The sequence below is a fragment of the Lepidochelys kempii genome, chromosome 8 (genome assembly GCF_965140285.1).
Source record: "Lepidochelys kempii isolate rLepKem1 chromosome 8, rLepKem1.hap1, whole genome shotgun sequence".
In the NCBI taxonomy this organism is placed as follows: domain Eukaryota; kingdom Metazoa; phylum Chordata; order Testudines; family Cheloniidae; genus Lepidochelys; species Lepidochelys kempii.
Window position 1 is genome coordinate 97,688,871 of NC_136387.1, and position 22,451 is coordinate 97,711,321.

At 40.2% G+C, this 22,451-nt stretch overlaps 1 protein-coding gene across 2 annotated transcripts in view; it reads left to right on the top strand.

Moving 5' to 3' along the window:
* Positions 1 to 209: 209 nt before the first annotated feature.
* The window catches only part of NRDC (nardilysin convertase), a 42,836-nt gene continuing 20,594 nt past the window's right edge, over positions 210 to 22,451 (top strand). For both annotated transcript variants that reach the window (XM_073357722.2, XM_073357723.2), the window contains exons 1-14: positions 210 to 485; positions 6,120 to 6,420; positions 6,804 to 6,885; positions 8,775 to 8,928; positions 12,375 to 12,448; positions 13,601 to 13,696; positions 14,851 to 14,973; positions 16,152 to 16,209; positions 17,437 to 17,510; positions 17,761 to 17,830; positions 18,294 to 18,371; positions 19,236 to 19,356; positions 19,441 to 19,499; positions 20,561 to 20,615. In XM_073357722.2, coding sequence (XP_073213823.1) covers positions 292 to 485; positions 6,120 to 6,420; positions 6,804 to 6,885; positions 8,775 to 8,928; positions 12,375 to 12,448; positions 13,601 to 13,696; positions 14,851 to 14,973; positions 16,152 to 16,209; positions 17,437 to 17,510; positions 17,761 to 17,830; positions 18,294 to 18,371; positions 19,236 to 19,356; positions 19,441 to 19,499; positions 20,561 to 20,615 — 1,539 coding nt within the window. In that variant the 5' untranslated portion in view covers positions 210 to 291. The remainder of the gene's footprint in view (positions 486 to 6,119; positions 6,421 to 6,803; positions 6,886 to 8,774; positions 8,929 to 12,374; positions 12,449 to 13,600; positions 13,697 to 14,850; positions 14,974 to 16,151; positions 16,210 to 17,436; positions 17,511 to 17,760; positions 17,831 to 18,293; positions 18,372 to 19,235; positions 19,357 to 19,440; positions 19,500 to 20,560; positions 20,616 to 22,451) is intronic.

Sequence of the window (22,451 nt, forward strand, 5' to 3'; positions counted from 1 at the left end):
TGGCTGGAAGGGGAGGCCTACGTGAGAATCGCTTTTGCTGCCGCGGCCGCTCGTGGGGGGAGTGAGGCTGTGGGCCCGGGAGGGGGCGGAGCTCGGGGCGCGGCCCGGCGCGCGGGGGGACTGGACCGGTGGGTGTGGAGGGCCCTAGGTGCCCTAGCGCGGGGGAGGCCGGGAACGAGAGTTGGTGCGGACCAGGCCTTCCGAGGCGCCGGCCACAGCTGGCCCCTGCGAGCCGCCCCGAAGCCGCCGCCGCCGCCTCCCCGCAGCCAGCAGCTTCGGAGCTCCCGCGCCATGCCCGGCAGGAACAAGGCCTCGTGCAGTTGCCCGGACCTGCCTTCGGGGCAGCAGGTCGGGGAGGGCGGCCGGGACGCTAAGGGCCGCCCGTTCCAGGAGGAGTCTGAGGAGGAAGGAGGGGACCGCAGGGCAAAGCCCAACGTGGGGGACCCCGACGTTGTCAAGTCCCCCAGTGACCCTAAGCAGTACAGGTGAGGGGGACGGGAGCCTCCCTCCCGCACCGGCTGGAGGCAGCGCGGGGCGAGGGCGCCTGCATTGCGGGACCCGGGGCGGGCTCCGAGTCGTGTATAAGATGGGCAGGATGCCTGTAAGGGAATGCTTGGGCACCTTAGAGACTAACCAATTTATTTGAGCATGAGCTTTCGTGAGCTACAGCTCCCTTCATCGGACGCATGTAGCTGTAGCTCACGAAAGCTCACGCTCAAATAAATTGGTTAGTCTCTAAGGTGCCACAAGTCCTCCTGTTCTTGTTGCGAATACAGACTAACAGGGCTGCTACTCTGAAGCCTGTAAGGGAATGGAGACCTCGTTAGGGGGAAGGGGAAGAGAAGTGCCTTTGAGGAGGGAATCTGAGTCTGGAGGAGTGAGCAATAAACAGTACTGGAGTGCATGTGGGGAAGGTACTGGGGCTGGGTCTCTGAACAGTGCAGGGGTGGCGTTAGGGCTTTTAATATTAGAGGTTTGGTGTCCGGGGAGGAAAAGAGGCTTTTCGACGAAGTGAGTATTCAACCCACGAAAGCTTATGCTCCAATACATCTGTTAGTCTGTAAGGTGCCACAGGACTCTTTTCCGCTTTAAATTATACCAGTTTTCTATGTGAAAGAGGATATATGGGCAAAAGCAGTTTTATGCAGTTGTAAGTGCTTCTCCAGTAGGGTTTTTGCAGGTATAAAAGTGTTGCCTGAAAAATCACTCCACTGACCAACATTGCTGAGCTGGCAAAAGTTTCTAATAAAGATCTGGCTTTAATTTTCCAGCTTGCCAATGACACACTGAAAACTAGTTCTGTCAAGCAAGAGGGAAACCAGTCTGGGGAGTATGTGACCTAGCACCCGTGTGCTTTAGGCCCTAAGTGAGCAAGGCGCTTACCTAATTTTAAGCACGGGGGATGGGGTGGCTACTTTTTTGTTTAAATATGCTGTGAATTCAACATGGCATTTGCTTCAAGAAGGAGGTGGAGGCAGATGCAGAATAATTCAGTGGGAGTGGATAAATAAGACGGAAATAAGTGACCCATCTAATGGTGGGACATGACATCTGTTTGCTGTGATGAGTAGCTTCCCTGTTTATACAGTTTAACATCTTTAAAATCAAGTTAGCTAGTGAAGGGGTGTCAGCCAGCTAACAATTTTAAAATTGTTAATCTGCATTTTACACAAGGGAGTCAGTGATGTTTCAAAGGGTGCTAGGTCCCACACTTTTTAAAAAGTCCATCTCTCTTCCTAGTTTAGATAACACCTTGGGTACTTACAAAGTTAATTTTGGCAAAGAGTCCTGTGGCACTTTATAGATGAACAGATGTATTGGAGCATAAGCTTTCGTGGGTGAATACCTTCCTCGTCAGATGCATGCCACGAAAAGCTTATGCTCCAGTACGTCTGTTTGTCTGTAAGGTGCCACAGGACTCTTAGTCTGGATCTGTAAAAGCGGCAAACACGGCTACCCCTCTGAAAGTTAATTTTGTGGGTTGAGAGAAAAATGAAAGTGAGAGCCTCGCTAATGGAGTCCTTAGCGAAAGTGATATGACCACATGATAGAGTGGTCTCTGCACATACATCTTCCTTGAATACAGCTTAATTTTATGTGCCACTGGGAGCAGTTAGCCATTTTTGCCATTGAGTGCATGTAGGCTCTGTCCCAATGAACAATATATGGTAGCCATTTTTAAAGAGGCCAGTTAACTGGATTTCTCTTAGGAGATTTTTGTGTGCCAGCCTCTGTTTAGTGCTAAACTTTCAGTCTTGAAGAATAAAGGCCAAAAAAATGACACTGGTGGTGAGGGCGGTACTCCTTCAAGTAAGGAGGCTTACTTCTGTCTGTCCATTTCAAATTCAAAATTTAATCTTAAATTTATTACACAGATTAACAAAAGTGCTTTTACCTGCTGGTTAATGGAGAGGACTCTATACCCTGGAGTAGGAAGACTGCCATTCTATCACACTTTCCTATCTTTCTTACCTCTGTCCTGATACTCCTTGGCCCACTCACATTTTTCTTCATGCTTCTCCGTGAGCATTACATCTGTGCATAGAGTTTTGTTAGCAAGAGTGCCTGTGGGTATGCCAGACTTCCCCTATGATGATGTCATGGGGAGATTGGGAAGTTAATTGTACATAGACTACAATGGGCTGCTATTCTGAGGCAGGAGGATTCCAGAGATGAAGAGAACTGTGGACTCTGAATTTGCTGGTGAATGTGGCGTGTAATAAGCATGGAGGGTGGAATTTTTCAAAATGTTTTGGAATTACCCTAAGTCTTCTCTGATGGAAGTAAATGGTTAAAAGTCACTGATTTCTGGGGGGTGGGGGGAGTTAGGCTGGCACTTGAATAGTTTTTGAAAATCTCACCCTTAGAACACAACTTTGGTGTTGCTATATGACATATCTGACTACTCATAAGCAAAATATTCAAAAAGCAGGCAGTCTAACTGTATATGCCATCTACTTCTCCTCTCACAGACACACTTAACCACTACTGTACACCACAGACTTTACACCATAGCCTTAATTCTGTGCCCTAGGGATGCCAGCGTTCCACCATTACCTCTTGCCAAACTATACCCTTCAAACATCAAAACAAAGTCGCTGTGCCCTATAGTGACACCATAATGGAGTGAAAAATTTTAAATTGGTTAACTGGGACAAAAATATCCATGTATTAGTCATAATAGCTGGGCCATAGGGTCATTCAGTTGCCTTAACTGTACATTTCCATACCATTAATGTGTGTGTTTGGAATTCTTTAAGTTTAACCTTATCCAAGTTTCCTGGGTTTATAATATTTGTACTTGGATAATTACAATATCCCTGTAATGTTCCTTAACCTAAATTCATATGCATCTGTTGTTATTAGTTATAAGAACAAATGTATCAGAATATCATTTAAGTTACCTCCAAAATTGCTGTGTTTGGAGCATTCTCACTTTTATTACCCACAAATACTCTCTGGTATGTTCATCTGTATATCTGAAGCATCTTATATCAGCATTAGGATTTTAATTCAGTAAATGGAATTTCCTCTGCTGGATGGAGCAGAGGCTCTAGCCAGATGTTTTTTTGACTAGTTGACATGTAAAGAAGTACCTTGTCACAAGAATAAGTCTTCTGTTAATGCTAGCCATGGAGTTTACATTTTATATCCCTTTTAAAAAACAAAATCCTGGCCATTCTGTGGCCAATGTCTAGTCTGAACAAACACTAATGAAGATTTTCTAAAAAGCAACCAAAATATACACCACCCTTGTTTGTCTTCGTGTTTTAGGTTCATTGATAGGAGTCCTTCATCACTCCTACCTGCTGCTCAGATACTAGCAGTAACTAGTGTTCAGTTATAGTTTGATTATACGTCTCTCTTTTTCCAGCTGTGACTAAAACATGGAAAAAGTGAACAACAACTAGCTCAACTAGCATCTCCGCTTAACATTACCTAACTCTGTTTTAGATTCTTGCTAGCTGTAACCAAAACGCCTTCAGCAGTTTCCTAGTTCATCCACAGCCTTGTTCAGGGAATCTGTTTCCCTGCCTTGCTACTTAACATCTTCAGTGATGATCTGGAGGTTGGGAGTAAATACACAGAAGTATTATCTGCTCACTTATTTATAGGGCGAAGTGTGGTGAGGACAGAAAAAATAATGAAGACTTTAAAAGATAAAACTTGCCAAACCAGCATATGGCATCTGTCAAATCTTTCTTCCAAAACAATAGGGAAGCTGTGTTGCTTCACCTTCACCTTCATATTGATCACTAGCAAATGAGTACCCATTGTGTGGCCATGAAAAGCTGAAGAAGCTAACTATCTCCATCAGTGAAGAGGACAACTGATGCCGTTCAGTTGCAGACATCCTGAAGCTATTCTGAAATTACATAAGATGAGGATTGTGCTTTGAGTTCTGCGGGATTCGAGTAAATGTTATAGGCAGTATTTGGAATTGTGTATGTATAATATTTATGCAGTTACCATTGTAAATAATTTTCCAAATTTGTATGTACGGTATAATTAAGATTCAGTGTTGGTGGAAGAGGTGTAGCTTTATGGGCATGGAGTGGGATTGTCTCAAAAGTTAGTTAGTTCTGCATAACAGAGAACTATTTAAAAACTATTGTCATGATACCTCCAACTAATAATGGTTTGGCTTTTCCCTCCAGATCAAGTGAAGGGTGGACTTCTCCCCTATTGAGTAAATGTGATCCTCTTCCTTTGCTGGGCTAAGGATGATAAATTGCAAAGAGAGCCAGTAACTTGAGGTGGTGACTTGGACCTCTTGGCCTTTTAGATTGGTTTTGGCCCTGTAGAATGTTAAATCGTAACTTCTTAACTTTATAACACTCAGTAGAACACAAATGAGAATCAGCTGGGGAAGAATACACAGCTAACTTTTTTTGTGGAAGTAGCTTCACCCTCCACTCATGTATGCACACTGGATAAAGCTGTAGTACTGAGAAGAGTTGTAGGATGACACTGGGCAGCGAGTTACATTTTTGTGCTGCATTATAACAGCAAAGAAAGCCAGTTATTTTCTTTAGGCTGTAGCAGTTTAAAGTCATGGAGCTGAGAAGTTCTATCTTCTCTCTGTTGTGAAGAAGAGGCGCATCTGGGAAGAAATTCAGAGCAACAATGATTAGGGGTCTTGAGAAATTGACTTAAGGAAAGATTAAGACCCACTCTTACAAACTGCTCTGAACAGGCAGTGTAAAGACCCATGTTCACATCAGTGAGCTTTCTGGGTGCAAAGGTCTGTCTGCATAAAACTAGTTGCACTTACAGGTGTATTTGCTTCAGGAAACTAATCTAACATACTGTTTATGAAGTTCTTTCCCTAACTGCAGCATTTGATGTGCTTTTTTTTTTTTTAAAAGTTACATAAGGTAGTAAAAGCTCACATACTTTCCACTGACCTTATCTCACTAAACATTTCATACGGCTTCTGCTAGTGCTTTGAGCTACTTCCATTTCTCTCCATTAAATCTTAAAATGCTCCTCACATATAGTCTGCAACCAACAGGTGTACAATAACACTGGATACCTCACATTCCTGTCATACTTTGATACCTGTAGAGCTTTTCATATAATGTACGCTACCATGTCAGCCTGAGCACTTAACAAGCAAATATTTTGCATCTGTGTGGGGAAAAAAAAAAGTTGGACCAATAATTCACTCATATAACGATTAATTGTCAAGTAAAACACAATGAATCTTAATCATATTACACCTTCCTTTCATACTTTGTAAACCTAGATCTGGAAAATCTAAATTGGGGATTGGGCCTTGTTATCCTTAACTGTATGTGACTTTAATAATGTAGGAATTAATGTATGTGCAGACTGTTTTATAAAAGTTAAGCCCATGTCAGCTTATAAGGCATATTTAATTAAACAGTAAAAAAATGTACTGGTAGATTAAGTTCTGGTTTTACTTTTGCATGGTGAAATTATTCATCTTGCTTTAGATCTTCAGTTGTTTTGATTTAGAGGGTTTGACTAAGGAACTTCAGTTGAAGAGCCCAGAACAATTGTGGCAAATCCAGAAACACTCAAACTCTCTGTGAGGTTCAGAGGTTTTAGGAAACAAGTGAAAAGTCTAAATAGTCGTATAATTATTCTTATAGGTACATCAAATTACAAAATGGCTTGTGTGTGCTGTTGATTTCGGATTTAAATAACATGGACACTGCCCCTTCTGTGGTGTCTTCGGAGGGGGAGGACAGTGATGAATCTGAGGATGCAAGTGATGAGGATGACGACTCTGGAGCAGAGATTGAAGATGACAAAGAAGCTGATGACGACGATGACTATGACGAAGATGATGATGGTGGAGATGATGAGGATCTCCATGACCCTGATGACAGTGAATTGGAAGAACTAGCAGAAAAGGAAGAGACAAGAAAGAGGGGTTGTACAGAAAAGCAGGTATGTACTAATTCTATAAAATGAAAAATTGTTAAACGGAGGACTCCTGCCTAGGCCCAAACTCTGAAGTGCTGTGGTCAGACAAGTGGGCTAGTTTTCTATGCCTGTGTCCCCCCTATCTAATTTATCTTTGTATTTATATTGCCTTCATCACATTTATGTGAGACCCCATATTTTGCCCAGGTTTGAGCTTGTACTGTTACTCATGGACACAGTGCTTACCCCGTGATTGCAGCAGGAATAGCAGCAGAATGAAACATAGTATAGTCCTGGTCCATTTTCCTCTTTTATTCCTGGGAGGAATAGGGTAACTGCTTGGTTGGTGTGGGATTCATTGCTACCAGATAAAATTTTGAAAAATGACACTGTGGTTCATTTTCTAGTCTGCAGCTGCCCTTTGTGTTGCTGTTGGCAGCTTCTCTGACCCTGAAGACCTACCTGGATTAGCACACTTTCTGGAACACAGTATGTATCTGCTTATATTTCACATTTTCCTATTTCAGTGAAAAATGTGTTGCCAAGTGGTTTGAGTTTATATAAGACACTAAAAAAGCAGCGTTCTAGACTGCAGAATTAATCTTTTCCCATTTCAAATCTCGTGTGCCTGAGATTTTTCCCCACTGAACTCCAACTAAATGTAGAATACTTGATTAATGACTGTTTGCATACAAAATAACTCTTCCTATCTAAAATGTTGTGATAGGTTGTAAGTGGTATAAAATGTAGTTGAAGTTCAGTTTGCTTCAATTTTAAAGTATGGAGGCGACTGTTTTGGAATAATACAGTTTAATAAGGGAGAATGCAAAACATATAATAAAAAGATGTATACATGAGTCATGAGAATTAACTCCTTAACTTTGTATTTTGTAGATTTTTATGGCCTTAAGTATTGGACAGTATAAGTAACCTAACTAAGTCTAAATGTAGCTTTTTGTATCTGTGTGACCATAGTGCTGTGTGTGTATATATCGCCCCCCCCAAACTCTGCTTTCTAACACTTAATCTGTTGTTAAATGTGGACCAGGCCTTTCTCAGAGAACTAAAAACATGCTTGATTGATTCTGATTTTTCTGGTTAGATGTGCAGGTCTCTAGCAAAATTTTGAATTCAGCTGTTCTGTTTTCCCTGATCCTATTTTCATTTGATTCAATGAATTGCTCCTTTGCAAACATTGTCCAATAGCAATTCTAAAATTTTCTTTTGAGAGCCTTAGTTTAGTGGTGGATTTTTCTTTCTTGTTGTTGGTTTTGAGTGGTTATTTTTTTTCTGTGCTCTTGTAAATTTGAGGGGGTGTCTCCCAAAACAAAGCAAGATGGGTTTTTATTAAAGTGTATATTAAAGGTTATCTTGTAAGCTTTTCAATATTCATGGGTAGTCCTAGGAAATACACATGAGAGAGAAGGCACTTTAAAAAACAACAGCAACAAAAAAAACCTAAAACCGTTGGTCTTGATTTGCACACTCTTCCACTGCTTTTGCACCCATGTAACTCCATTGACTTCAGTGGAATTGTTCCTGATTTACATCAGTGTATGTGAGAGCACAACCAGAACCTTTGTTTTTATTGTTGTGCCTCATGTTTCCCTCAGGATAGGCTTCTTGCTTGTTCTTTAAATCTTGACTTTCCTGTCAAACAGGCTTGACTAGGAGGAAATTTAGAGGCTTTGTCCCATCAATCCTGAATTTTTTCCCTTTTAGTTCACCTCTCTCTCCTTTTCTGTATGCAGTGTAGTTGTAGCCTTATTGGTCCCAGGATGTTAAGGACACAAGGTGGATGAGGAACTTTTATTGGATCAGCTTCTGTTGGGTGATGCTGGGCGTACCTTTCCCAGACCCGAAGAAGAGCTGTGTGGGGCTTGAAAGCTTGTCTTTCTCACCAACAGAAGTTGGTCCAATAAAAGATATCACCTTTCCTTAATGAATACACCTGCAGATGAGCCCACAAATGGCTCATGGGAGGTGGTGATCGATAGCTTGCATGTTTGGCCTTTGTATAGTGACCACTAGGGCCGAATTCAGATCAGGGTACTCAGTCAAGTTGTGGCTTAAGACATACTTGAGAACAAGCGTTTCATATTCCTGAATTATTGAATGATGTTAGGTCCACAGTAACTGACCAGCCTGCTTTTCATGGTACAGTTGTTTGTCTGTGGCAAGTTGGTGTAAAATGCTACTATTCTTATTTGGTAGCATCTTACACCCACTTGCTACAGGTGTAAATGACTACATGAAATGCAAGGCAGTGGAAAATCAGGCCATCAGTATGTAATTACTTCGTGTTCTAGGTGATGCCTCTGTCTTTCTGCAATCAAATGTTTATAAAATCTCCCTAATTTTGATGGATTGTGTTTCAGTGGTGTTTATGGGCAGTTTGAAGTATCCAGATGAGAATGGGTTTGATGCGTTCCTGAAGAAACATGGGGGCAGTGACAATGCCTCAACTGACTGTGAGCGGACAGTCTTCCAGTTTGATGTACAGAGGAAATACTTTAAAGAAGCACTTGACAGGTAACTCGATCATACCAAAAAAAGGATAGGTTAAAATAGACTAACATGATCTCTATCTGCCTGAGGAGACTGTGTGTAACTTTGCATTGCTTTTATCTTGGCCTGATTGAAGGGAACCTGCGGTGGCTTAATTTTTAGCGGTCTCCTTATTGCAACAGATGACATAGATGGAGGGACTGACTATCTTTTGGATCTCTTGCTATCTTTTGAGATTGCAGCTGTACCTCACAGTTGTGTTAATTCTCTTGCGATTAAGGTGATTTGTGCACCTGCTACAAGATGAGGCAAGACTTCAATGGGTATGTCTACACAGCCTGTGGCAGTGAGCTTTCCAGTCTGAGTGGACGGACTCAGGCTAGTGCTCTAAAATAGTATGTAGACAGTGTGATGGGTTCGGTCACAGAGACCCCCTTGGGACTGTCACCTGATGTGCTGAAATTACCTCTGAGCCCGTTTTCCCTGATGGCTTGGGACTCCAGAACCCTGCCTTGTTGAGCCAGACACGCTAGTCTGCTGCAACACAGACCCAGGTCAGAACCACACCCCGAATGCTGCTGACTTTAACCAAAAACTGCTCAGCAAATCACCTATCTCCAGCACCCAGACACCCAGTTCCCAATGGGATCCAAACCCCAAATCTGTTTTACGCTGTATAAAGCTTATACAGGGTAAACTCATAAATTGTCTATCCTCTGTAACACAGAGAGAGATGCACAGCTGTTTGCTCCCCCAGACATTAATCACTTACTCTGGGTTAATTAATAAACGAAAGTGATTTTATTAAGTATAAAAAGTAGGATTTAAGTGGTTTCAAGAAATAACAGACAGAACAAAGTAAGTCACCAAGCAAAATAAAACAAAATACACAAGTCTAAGCCTAATACATTAAGAAACTGAATACAGGTAAATTTCACCCTCAGAGATGTTCCAGTTTCACAGACTAGACTCCTTTCTAGTCTGGGCCCAATCATTTCCCCGGTACAGTTCTTGTTAGTTCCAGCTCAGGTGGTAACTAGGGGATTTCTCATGACTGGCAGCCCCCTTTGTTCTGTTCCACCGCCTTTTATGCCTTTGGCACAAGGTGGGAATCTTTTGTCTTTTTTTGTCACCTCTCCTTCTAAATGGAAAAGCACCAGGTTTAAGATGGATTCCAGTATCAGGTGACATGTTCACGTATCCTGTGAGTCCCCAAGCCTCCATTTTTTCCGGCTGACTCACAGGAACACAGGAAGGCTTACAAGTAAACTGAGCCATTTATAACCAATTGTTCTAGTTAATGCAAGATCTTAAGCCACCATTGATGGCTCACACTTTGCATAATTACAATAGGACCTCAGAGTAATACTTCATATTTCTAGTTTTAGATACAAAAAGGATACATGCATACAAATAGGATGAACACACTCAGTAGATTATAAAATTTGTAATGATACGTTAGAAGAGAACTTTTGCATGAAGCATATTCCAGTTACATCATATTCACACTTATAAACATATTTCCATAAAACATATGGACTGCAATATCACAGACAGCACTTTGAAGTTGTGTTTCAGGATGGAGTTTGGGCTCTGAAGTCTGCCCTCTTTGGCTTCAGAGCCTGGCCCCCAAAGCACTGTCTACGTGCTATTTTTAGGGCATTAATGCAAGCCCCGCTAGTCCAACTCTATCAGACTGGGCTGGGAGGCTTGCTGCCATGGGCTGTGTAACTATACATTCACAATGTGTGTTTACTGCAGATAACGTGTTGGCTATATTTTAGGACTCTATAGTAAAGCCTCCTGTTGTTGCCATTTCTAGTTCATTCCATTTATCAATTACTCAGGAGAGCTGCAGCTAGAATCTTTTAGTGGCCTGTTCCTTTTAAATATGTGCCCCCTGAAGCTGTTTAATTTTTGGTTAAGTCTCTCTTCAAAAAAGAGAAAATCTTCAGTCTTACAGAAACTCTAGTTTATGTGGTACTATTCAAGAAAGTACATGTTTAGTGCCATGAAAGATCATTGAATTTGTTCACACCAGGCCATATGATATGGTAGCACAATAAAGCTCCACCATTCTAACTGGATTCCTGCCATAAGGAGAAAAATATCCTCTCCTTTTTAGAAGTGCAAGTTTAATATTTTTAATACAGGTATTTCCCACTTCTTGCCCCCCATCCTCCTGCAGGAGGAAAGTAGTCTGCACAGCAATTGTGTGTTTTTTATCAAAGCCATTAATATGTTGATTGAGCTAAAGTTTGCGAGAACGTACACACAATGGGAGTGCTACTTTTATGGGAGCTATGAGCAAACATTTAAGGCAGGGGTTCTCAAACTGGGGGTCAGGACCCCTCTGGGGGGTCACAAGGTTATTACATGGGGGGTCATGAGCTGTCAGCCTCCACCCCAAACCCCGCTTTGCATCCAGCATTTATAATGGTGTTACTTCTTAATATATGGGGGGGGTGGGGTGTCACACTTAGAGGCTTGCTGTGTGAAAGGGGTCACCAGTACAAAAGTTTGAGAACCACTGATTTCAGGGCAGAATTCAACCCTTTAAGCTTGAAGGGGTCTAGAAACTAGCAACAAAAATATTTAGAGGTATGTTAAGATTTTTCTTATACAGAGAGATTGAAAAGAATGGGGCTATTGAGACACAGAAAGGATATGATAGAGTTTGTAAAGTAATATAAGGTATAGAAAAAGTAATTTGTTAACCTTACTCATACAAGAATGACTGCAGCTAATGAATGTGAAAGGCAACAGATTACAAACTAATGAAAGGAAATATTCTTTAGCTCAATGGATAATGAAGCTATGGAACGCTTTGCCGCAGGATGTTAAAGCAAAAAGCTGAATAGGATTTTAAAAAATAATTAGACGTTTATTTTCATTGTTTTCTAGTCTCCAATAAAAGGTCACCTATCCAAAGCTCTTGCCAGTCTCTAAAAATGTACTTATACATAAACAGCTTGTCAATTACTCCAAGATCAAATCACCTAACAACTGCATTGATATTGTCCAACTTAATTTAAAAATTCAATGCTTAATCCCTTATACACTGAAGCATCTGGTATTGGTAGCCCTGTTGGAGACTAAAATTAGGCTCGATGGACCACTGATATGATCATTCTTGGGATGTAAAGGCAGATAACCATGCATCCTTTGGTACCATGTCCTACCAATGCACTTCCACTCCAAAGACTAAGGGCCTTTGCTTTTTTTAGTTTTTAAGAATGCTTAATTGGCTTTATATATTTTTCTATAAAGGCTTTAAGAACTGGTGAAAATGTAGTTTAGAATAAAACCTTTCTGACTTAATGGAAATTCTAAATGTAAAAACAGTGGATGTTGTTGTTTGTCACAAAAACAGGGTTTTTTTGTTATAGAAAATCTTTTTTTGTTCTGCTCACTAGACAGTTGGGGGGGGGGGGGGAGAATGAAATTTACCATTTTTCTTTATTTTTTAGGTGGGCACAGTTCTTCATTCACCCACTAATGATCAGGGATGCAATTGACCGGGAAGTTGAGGCTGTGGACAGTGGTGAGTGTAATGTTCTTCTCAGCAGTATTCCCCACCCCTGCGCCCTCCCCCTCCACCATTATTCTTTAGAATGTTTGGTGCTTGTTATAACAATATATTGCAAAACTCCCCACTTAAAGTACTGAATTTATTTAGATACTGTTTCCCTCAAATATGCTCCACTTCTGATTCACCACATGTTCTAGTAAAGCCCAAAGTAGTATCTAATTGGGCAGGGAGTACCTAAGTTTTCTGACAATAAGGCAGTACATATACCTGACAGAAGCACGTCTGAAAAACTTCGCTAAATCAATAAAGCAAAACAAAACTGATGTACAGAATGAAAAAGAATTAGGTTAGAGGTAATCTGCAAAGAGGTGAAAATGGTTGCTGCTGCTTTTTGATGCTCTGATACATAAAGAAGACCTGAAAGGGGTGAGTTTTTAGGGAAATATTAAAAATATTTTTTCTTCGTTTTTTAAGGTAGGAATTATAAGTATGGTCTTCCCTGATTTTGTTAGAGGACATACTAACGGCCCCAAATGTGTATTGTGAACTTTCTCATCCCTTCCACTGAATATGATCTTTAACAAGGACGTCTGTTCTCTGAAGTGCTTCTCAGGGGGCTGAGTTAAATTTAAGTTAACTAAAACAGAGTTTAAAACAGTCTAAGAATCCCTCATGCTTCAGCAGCTCAGTGTTCAATCTTGATTTCTTAATCCTGCTGGAGTTCCAGGGTAGATAAACTTTTGCTATAAATTACAAGGGATAGTTCTATTGTACTTTCTTTTTTAAAGGTCCAGTTCCGCAAGGTGTTGCCGGTTCTCCATTCCCAGTAAATGGAAGTTGAGGGCATGCAAAACGTTGCAGGATTGGGCACTAAATGTCTCTCTCCCCCCTCACCCTCCCTTGGTTTTCCCTTCCCTCCCCATACTTGGCTTCTCAGCAATGAACTGAGGTTTTGTTCTCTTCTTCGTCCATTTTGAGCCGGGGGGGGGAGGGGGGGGAGAAGTGATGTAGTTCAGCTACTTCACTGCTGCTTCATGTGCCTGGCAAAAAATGCTCCCAGTGTTGCTCCATATAATGTATCCCCTTTCAAGGTTAGTATTAGTTACATAGCAACATTGCCTCACATAGTGATGTTTATACAGTGCTAATGCTTTAAATTAACAGAGTATCAACTAGCAAGACCCTCTGATGCAAACAGAAAGGAAATGCTGTTTGGAAGCCTTGCCAGGCCTGGGCATCCTATGAAGAAATTCTTTTGGGGTATGTTCTTTTCTGACACTCTAAGATTTCATTAAACATGTGGTGTTAGAAAAGGTAGTAAAATGTCTTAACGATATGGGATTATTTGTAGTATTGCACTAAAATCTGGTGGCAGTTGAAATGCGTGAAAACAGTTCTTCATTCTGAATACAGTAAAACACTTTGGGATAAAAGGTGCAACATCTATTTAATATATTTTCAATATTTAGCTGGTGCTAGTTAGACTGGCTCATGGTCAGTTTGTGTTAGCGTACTGGTGATGCTCTTTAGGGAAGCCCTGGTTTGTATAACCTCTTGTCTTTTTCCTTTAAAAATCCTTGGGAAAATAAGGTTTGTATCTGGACATAAAAGAAAAAGTACATGTGGGCTCACAAGGACTGAGTCTAGGAAGGTATTTCAGAAGAGTTGGTTCAGTCTCAGGGCTGCAGTAGCAGATGAAGAGTTGCTTCTCTGCCATTCCACAGCCTTGTGGGTGGGAGAGAATGCACTTCATATGGTCCCAGGAGAGCCCTTCTGCACCAAGTCCCAAGTGTGCTGCTGTGCGTAAGTTACAATCTAATGCTTGTGTTAAACCTTATCAGCTTTGAAATCTAGTCAGGTTAAAAAATGGAGTGTAGTTCCATGTGCTACATCTACAGCTGAATCTCTCCTGACAACTGGTTCAGTTTTACAATCACATTTTCCTTTTAAATTAGTGGTGCAATAGGGGAGAAAGTGTTGCATAAATAGGGGAAACAAAAAGGCCATACACCAAGAGCTGTCCACGGTGCACAAAGTGAACAGACAGAAAACACTTTTTCCTGAAATATTTGTTACTTGTTACAATACTAAGTAAAAACTGAGTGAAGTGTAACTTCAAAGTTGATGTTCCTTTAACTCTCAGTTTTCTGGCAATTGTTTTTGTGTGTTAATACAGAACCTTAACATTAGTTTAAACAGTCCTGTGTATGTTTTCAGCATTTCTTTGTGTATTTATGCCATTAGAACACTCTGTGCCAGATCCTGCATCCCTTGCATGTACAGAATTCCTGTTGGCTTTACTGGGAGTTTTTGGTACTCAAGGAGTCCAAGACTGGGTCCTGTGATCTTATGTTATATGAGGCTGTGGCATATCAGTATCCAGATAACTGACCATTTTTTGAATATATTTACAGGCAATGCAGAGACACTCAAACATGAGCCTAAAATGAATAATATTGATACCTACACCAGGCTGAGGGATTTCTGGCAGCGCTATTACTCTGCTCACTATATGACTTTAGTCGTCCAATCTAAAGGTAACAGCAGCAGTTGCTTATATACAGTCAGTTATATACTGCTTTGAAATAGTGGTCTGTTTTAAGTCTCAGCTTAGCTCTAGCCCCATCTGCTTACATAGTGCTTCACGTCTGCGACTTGTATTGTTCTACAGGCTTGCTGGGCAAGCATCTATGTGCATAGCTTTTAAACATTTAAATTAGTTTTTAGGAATGTCTTGGAGTTCTAACCATCAGTTGTGAAATACCTAACCAGGGAACCACAAGCTTGAATCCTGACTTGAAACTCTCATCTGTCTTTGATGTCCTTATGTTGATTTCCAGCAGCTTGCTTTTTGTGTGTTTTCAGGTGAGATCTTCACACAGAAGATCCGTTTTCTCTGTATGGAGACTAGAGATTCTGTGACTTTTTTTTCAGTAGGAATTAGGGGTTTGTCCTGGGCAAAACTGCATGGCACACACCACAACTGAATGCAGGTGAAAGTGACAACATTTCAGTAGTGAAATGATTTTGTACTTTGGGCTGATACATTCTATAAATGACATCCTGATGGACCTTGTGTTAGGTCTCAGTTCAGCAAAGCTCTTAAGCTTGAGGTTGAAGGGAGTTTATCATGTTCAGTTAAGCATGTGTTTGAGTCCTTTGCTGAATAGGGATAGACTTAAGCAAACTCTTGAAGTTAGGTATGGGCTTAAGTGCTGCTTTTGAGCCTAAAATTCTCTGTGCCTCAGTTCTCCATCTGTAAAAATGGGGATACCACCTTTTCCTTTCTGACCTTTATTTTTCCTATCTAGACTGTATGCTTTTCAGGGCAGAGTCTGTGTGTTACCAGACTTTTGTACAGTACCTACCAGGTTAGGGCTTCTATAGATGCTACTATAATAATGGAAAACATGCTAAGTTGGATGCATTGGCCTTGGGTAGTATTTGCAAAAGGCAGATTACATTGATAGTAGTTCTGTTGGTTTTGCTTGTGATTGGAAGAAATGCATGGGAACCACTAGCCCTGCATCTCTGTTAGTTCCATCTCTGTTAAAAAAGTGATGTTTGCACTCCAGCACTTACCAATTTAGAGAGAACTGGCCTGCTGTCTCCCTAAATTAACTTGGGCAAATGGGGCAGGTTTAGTAACCTGCCCTTATCATGAGAATCTGCCTTTGTCCTTCAGTAAGGTGTATTTTTTTTCTCTCCTTACTAGAAACTCTGGATACTTTGGAAAAGTGGGTGACTGAAATCTTCTCAGCGATCCCAAATAAGTAAGACTCTTTTTTGGTTACTTTCTTACATGGAAGCTGTGAAATTACATTGAAGACTTACAAAATTCCATGCATGCACTGTTCAAAACTGTTGCGATTTTAAAAATGGCATTTCTCCATTATTGAGGAAATTATCCTCTTCTGACTGAATACTGTTTGACTTTGGAGGTTAAAAGTTAGGTTTTATTTTGGTTAAATATTTCTTAATGTTTTTGCATAGCAAGTTTTAAGCATTTAAGATGCTATGGGGTATCTGCCTGAAGTTGGAGCATGATTGGCATCTGCTACACCTGTGCTGGTGCCTTGTTGCCAGCTGTGGTTGGATGGTAAATTATAATCTGCAGTTACAGCATTCTAAATCTTACATCACTGCTTTGTGTTAGATAAATGGCAGCAAGTTACAGCTGAATAATGGTTTGTGGTGATTGTTAGCTGCCATCTTTATAGCTACAACAGATTTTAATTGTGGCTTTCCAAACTAATACAGTATAATCCACTGTAGCATGCTGTCTAAAATGGGCACGTAATCCAAATGTTGTCTTAACCTTAAAATTGCTGAATTTATAGGGCGTATCCCCTCAATTAACAATAAAATAATATAAATAAAACAATCTTACCAATTTGTGGCTGAAAATGACTGTTTCCCCCATCTCATACCTGGTGTGAACACTTCTTGGTGTGTTACAGAACACTGGGTGACTTACACACTCTTCCTCAAACTGCAAGTTCCTGCTGACAGAATAATCTTTGTTTAAAGATGGCACCCTTTTGTTTACTTATTTATGTCAATATCTCTATTAGAAATCAAAGAGGGATAGGGAAACAAGGGGCTCTTACAACCTACCAGGCACTTAACAAGGTGTGGTGGTTTTTGTGATATTCTTGCCTGCACCTGCTCCAAACTTCTGTTCCATGCTAGCTTTGGGAGGTTTGGTGCCATCGGTGGAGTGATATGCCCAAAACTTGGGGGGCAGGGTTTGTGGAAGTACTCAGAGGACTGGTGAATGTAGTGTTTCCTTTTATTCGGGATGTTTGTAGCTCTTGTGCCCTAATCCAGAGTCACATCAAAAGACTAGACATTTTGGTTCTCTAGGGGCTTGAGGTGATCATCACTTCAGGACTGTGGGCATAAAGCAGCTTGTACATGCCTCTGTGAACCTGGATCATGACAAGTAAACATCATGCTACATACTTCTATTTTATTTTATTTATTTATTTTTTTAAAAGTGGCTTACCCAGGCCAAGCTTTGGTCACCTGACACAGCCTTTTGACACACCAGAATTTCACAAACTTTACAGAGGTGAGTGAACTGATTTCTTCTTTCTGTATTGTTAAGTGTTCTAAGTTGGAATTGTATATATCACTGTGCAGATTCTTATTTCTTTGTTTTAAAATGGACAATTTATTTTTGTTTTAATAATGTAGGGTTATATATTTTTCCCATTACTTTCTGCATTAAATACAATATTTTGCCCACTTCTGATTTATCAGACTTAGAGACAGGAGTAGTACTGTATTTGCATTTAATTAATACATTTCTTCCTGTTCAGTTGTTCCAGTCAGAAAAGTTCATTCATTGAGCATCACCTGGGCACTTCCCCCACAGGATCAGCATTACAGGTGAAGTTGGACAACATCTTATTGATGACACATGCTTGACTATAGGAAAAAAAAATCCTCTAAATAACTGAGGCTCCTAAGATTTGTTCATATTGCAAGTTGTGCTGGCTTAAGTAAAGGTGTGTTAAAATTAATCTAAATAAACTAGTGCAAACCCCTGTGTGGACACTCTTAAACTGATTTAAATCTGTTTTATACAGATTAAGCTTAAATTGATGATCAATAAACGAGCTGTTCATCTCAATGTCCTGATTTATTTTCAGTTGAGTCATTATGTTCTGTCTACCTAAATTCCACTTCTATTTTCAATTTGATATCTCTTTATAGAGATGCTGTTTAAAGATGACACTTGTCACGGGTGAATTGGGCAGTGTATAATGGAGTTGTTTGTCTGGTGATTTGGGATCTTCGCATAAAAGATGGTAGTTTTACCTCTTGTCATTGTAAACTTTTTTTGTTTTAGGGTAAAGCCACTTCACTATATCTCCTGGCTAGTGGGACATGAAGGCAAAGGCAGTGTTCTTTCCTTTCTTAGGAAAAAGTATGTATCAGATATCAATACTGTCCACTGTAATAAAGTGAAAAATAATATTCTAAAGTGAAAATATTTGGGAAAATTGATCTAAGATTAAGAAGAGGCAACTTTTCTTGGTAATTTCCTTTCAAGTTTGTGGCAGCAATGTTATTTAAGTAGTTTAGGATACTCTGAGAATTTACTTCCTTCTTGTCTTGGTACCAGAAACAAAAAATGCAACCAGAATTGGAGACTGACACTTGGAGCACTCCAGCTGAAAAGTTGTATATGGAAACCTCTGTTTTTGTTAGAGTTGAGGATTAAGCTGGTAACACTACTTTTAAACATGAACAAAATGCTTGTTGTTAATCGGTTTTCAAATCCCAAACGTTGAGAATAGAGATGTTCTGTGAATTCAGAATTGCAAATTTATATGTAAAGAAAATGAATTATTTTTCTTACCTATCATGGTCCTGAAAGTTCATTGCTTCCCTTACAGAGTATTTGGATAACACAGTGTAAGAAGCACTGTTCCTACAGTGTAAAAACCAGGCATGTAATCAGCACTTGTGGGAAAACAAAGTAGTCATGATTTGTTCCAGCAGCATATTTGATCTTTAAAAAACATTTTTGGTTCATGCTAAATAAATCTCAAGAGGGTGTATGCCCTTCTAGAATGTCCTGTTTTTAATTTTTTATTTCTCAGAGCTTTGCACTGTGTTTTGTGAATTGGTAGAAAGGTATCTTCTAGCAGTCAGTTTTGGTATCTCTGCAAGTCCTTCAGGCAGTCCTTTCATTATGCAAGTCTGAAATAAGCGTACTGTAATTATAGCCGTATTTCAGGATAGCTTTTAACTGGAATAATGGATACTGGGTTTAATTCTTCAATAGATTTTGGGCCCTTGCGTTATATGGAGGAAATGGTGAGACAGGATTTGAACAGAACTCCACCTACTCTATCTTCAGCATTTCTGTGACTTTGACTGATGAAGGTTACAAGCACTTCTGTGAGGTAAACCTTATTGCAACTTGGATTTCTGACCATTTTGGTATTTCCAAATGTCAAAAAACTTTATCAGTTTGTCTTTGTCTTCAGGTTGCACATGTTGTATTTCAGTATCTGAAGATGTTGCAGAAAAGAGGGCCAGATAAAAGGTAACCATTTAAATCCTTTGTAGTGTGTTGTATTTTTTTCTACTTTTTGATAAATATATATATGAGAACAGATGCAAAGAATCAGTGGTGGTAGTGGTGGTCGGGGGGAAGCTTTGGTTTAAAAAAAGCCCCAGGAATTGTAGGTCACCATAAAAAGGCAATATGATAAACTGCAGAGGAGCAGTAACTGTCACCGACTGGGGTTTGCTGACTGCTCTTGTATGCTTTAGGGAAAGGGTTAGTGTTCAGAGAGCACAACCATATGTGCTCTTACCTTAAGTCATTTCCATTTGAATGACCCAAGTGCTCTGATTTTAGGGCTGGAAAAATAGCACCGGTTTACCTTAAACTGTTTTTTAAACCAATATAAACTGGTGCTAGCTCCTGTTTATGGACACTTCTTTCTGTCTAAGAGCAGTTTATTTTGGTTTAACTTAAAGTTGTTCCTAACAGACTTAAGGTAGACCAAGTAAGCCTGAAGTGCAATAAGTATCCATGCAGCCTTTTACACTGATTAACTAAATTTAGTTTAAAATAATACTGCAGTTAAACTGATTCAGCTCAGCATGTAGACATGCCCTTAGTGGGAGACAAAAAAACAAGAAGTGGAGAATTCTGTCCTAGGGACTTGCTAAAGACATCCCTACATGCCACATCCTTCCCAAATAGTAAGCTCAAGCATTTCTGAATGTGGTGTAGTAGTTGGAGCCTGAGACTAGAAGTCATGAGTTCTGGGTTCAGTTTTCAGTTCTTCCACTAACTTGCTGTCTGATCTTGACTATTTTGTGATTCACTGTCTCCATCTATAATAAGGGGATGATTATTTGTAGGAATAATGTGGGCCAACTGACAAGGGTAAACTGCTTTTGAGATTCCCAGATAAAACGAGTTGTATGTGTATTTTGAGTGCACCTCTCACCTGGTCTCATAGATGTATGAAGAATTATTGCAGAGAAGCTGACTTGAATTTCCACTCTGATATCTTGCCTAGAAATAGTGTTTCATTCGTGTCTTGGTAATAAATGTTGCAACGTAATGGTGAAACTTTTTTCCTCCTACAGAATTTGGGAAGAGATCCAGAAGATTGAAGCTAATGAATTTCATTACCAAGAACAGGTACTAGTTAATCTTCATAGTTGTTTTCTGTGTGTAGCTTGTCTGTCAGAGGATTTGCAAAATTCTGATCTCGCAATACTTTGAAAACATAGATGAGATAAGGCAGAACGAGAATGTGTTAGAATTCATATTCTAGGTAGAGAAATGTTGGACTTTGACTTGTGAAATTGTCCTTTAACAAAACCAAAACACAACTCGAATTTTTTGCATGTGGTGTTCTTCCAAGGGCTGTCATCCCTTTCTTCACTTTTTGATCATCTTTCCTTGCTTATAATGGTCAGTTTCTCTTTATCTTCCGATCTATATTGTGAAATCCTTGCAGATGGAACCTTGTCTTGTTTACCAGTAAGGTGCTATGAATGCTAATGTTGCCCTCCCCGCCCTCCTTCTCCTCCCCCAAGCATTTCTGCATACTCTGTTTTGTGGAGAAACAGCTCTTGGTACTGTGACACTTCGGAGCACTTAACACATCAGCGCTGCTTTCTGTAATAAGGGGTGGAGGGTGAGTTTGGCCCACAAGTGGTAAGGTGTTAATGCAATCCTTGTTCGCTATTAAAGCATTAAACAGTTAAGTGTGGTCTGTGGTTTTGTGTCAGGTTATCACGGGCTTACTCCCATTGTAATAAAAGCTTTTTAACCTTTTAAGAAAGATACAGGAAAAGAAGGAGAAACACTTAAAAGCATTTAAAATGGAAAGTATTAAGGCTTTCGTTGTAACAGTATCCCATTATTCCCTTTCCCTTTAGCTAGTCTCTTACAGGAAAGATGCCTGTTTGACAGTATTTTCGATGGTATTAACTGTCTCTTTTGAGGAAAAGAGAAAAGGTTAGTTTAGATCAGTGGTTCTCAAACTTTTTGTATTGGTTACCCCTTTCACACAGCAAGCCTCTGAATGTGACCCCCCCCCCAAAAAAAATTAAAAATAGGGGTTTTTAATTTAATTTAATGGGGGCTTGGGTTGTCAGCCCCATGCGTGGTTGATGGACAGCTCACAACCCCCACGTAATAACCTCGTGACCCCCAGTTTGAGAACCCCTGGTTTAGATGGTTTGGAGCTGTTGTTGAAGTCCAACTTTGCTTCCTTTAAGACAAAACAAGACACAGATACACACTAAGTGGGAGAGAAGGATAGCAAAGATAACAAATGCACCATGGGTAACTTCAGAAAGTAAGGCATTTTCTGAATTGTGGACTGGAGTTAGGCTAAATAGCTGAACTAGTGCAGCTGAAATCACAGCTTCAGAGTTCCTCTCGGGTGTGATTACCAGGTGGTACAACTGGCACTTGTTAAAAAACTAGGGACAGCTACTGTTTGTATATGCCAGTGGTTCTCAACCTATTTACCATTGTGGGACACACATGTGGGCTGCATCCAATACTGCCTGTATGACACTGAGGATCTCACATGGGCTGCAGCTCTGTGCTGATTGGGCTGCAAGTGTCCCATGGGCCGCAGGTTGAGAACCTCTGGTATATGCCTTGCATCCACATGTTCTAACTAGTGGCATCTTGCAATGCCTTTTTTTCCTAGTGTAAACAGACCCATAATTGTAGCCAGGATAATACGGTTATTCTTTTTGCTTTTGTAAAAGTACAATCCGATCTAACTTCTCTGCAGATAGTCACAAGATAGGGAGAAAGTAGAAACCTTTTCATTCATGTTTCTTCTTAAGGATGAGCCGTCTAATGTTGCAGGGGTGGGGAGAAGTGGGTGTTTGAGCACCATGAGTAAGGATTTGTTTATGAATTGCATTTAGGCTCAGTAACCAAAACTAAAACTCAACAAGTGCAGCACACAATAAACTCTATTTAGGAAAAAAAGTGAACATTACAGAT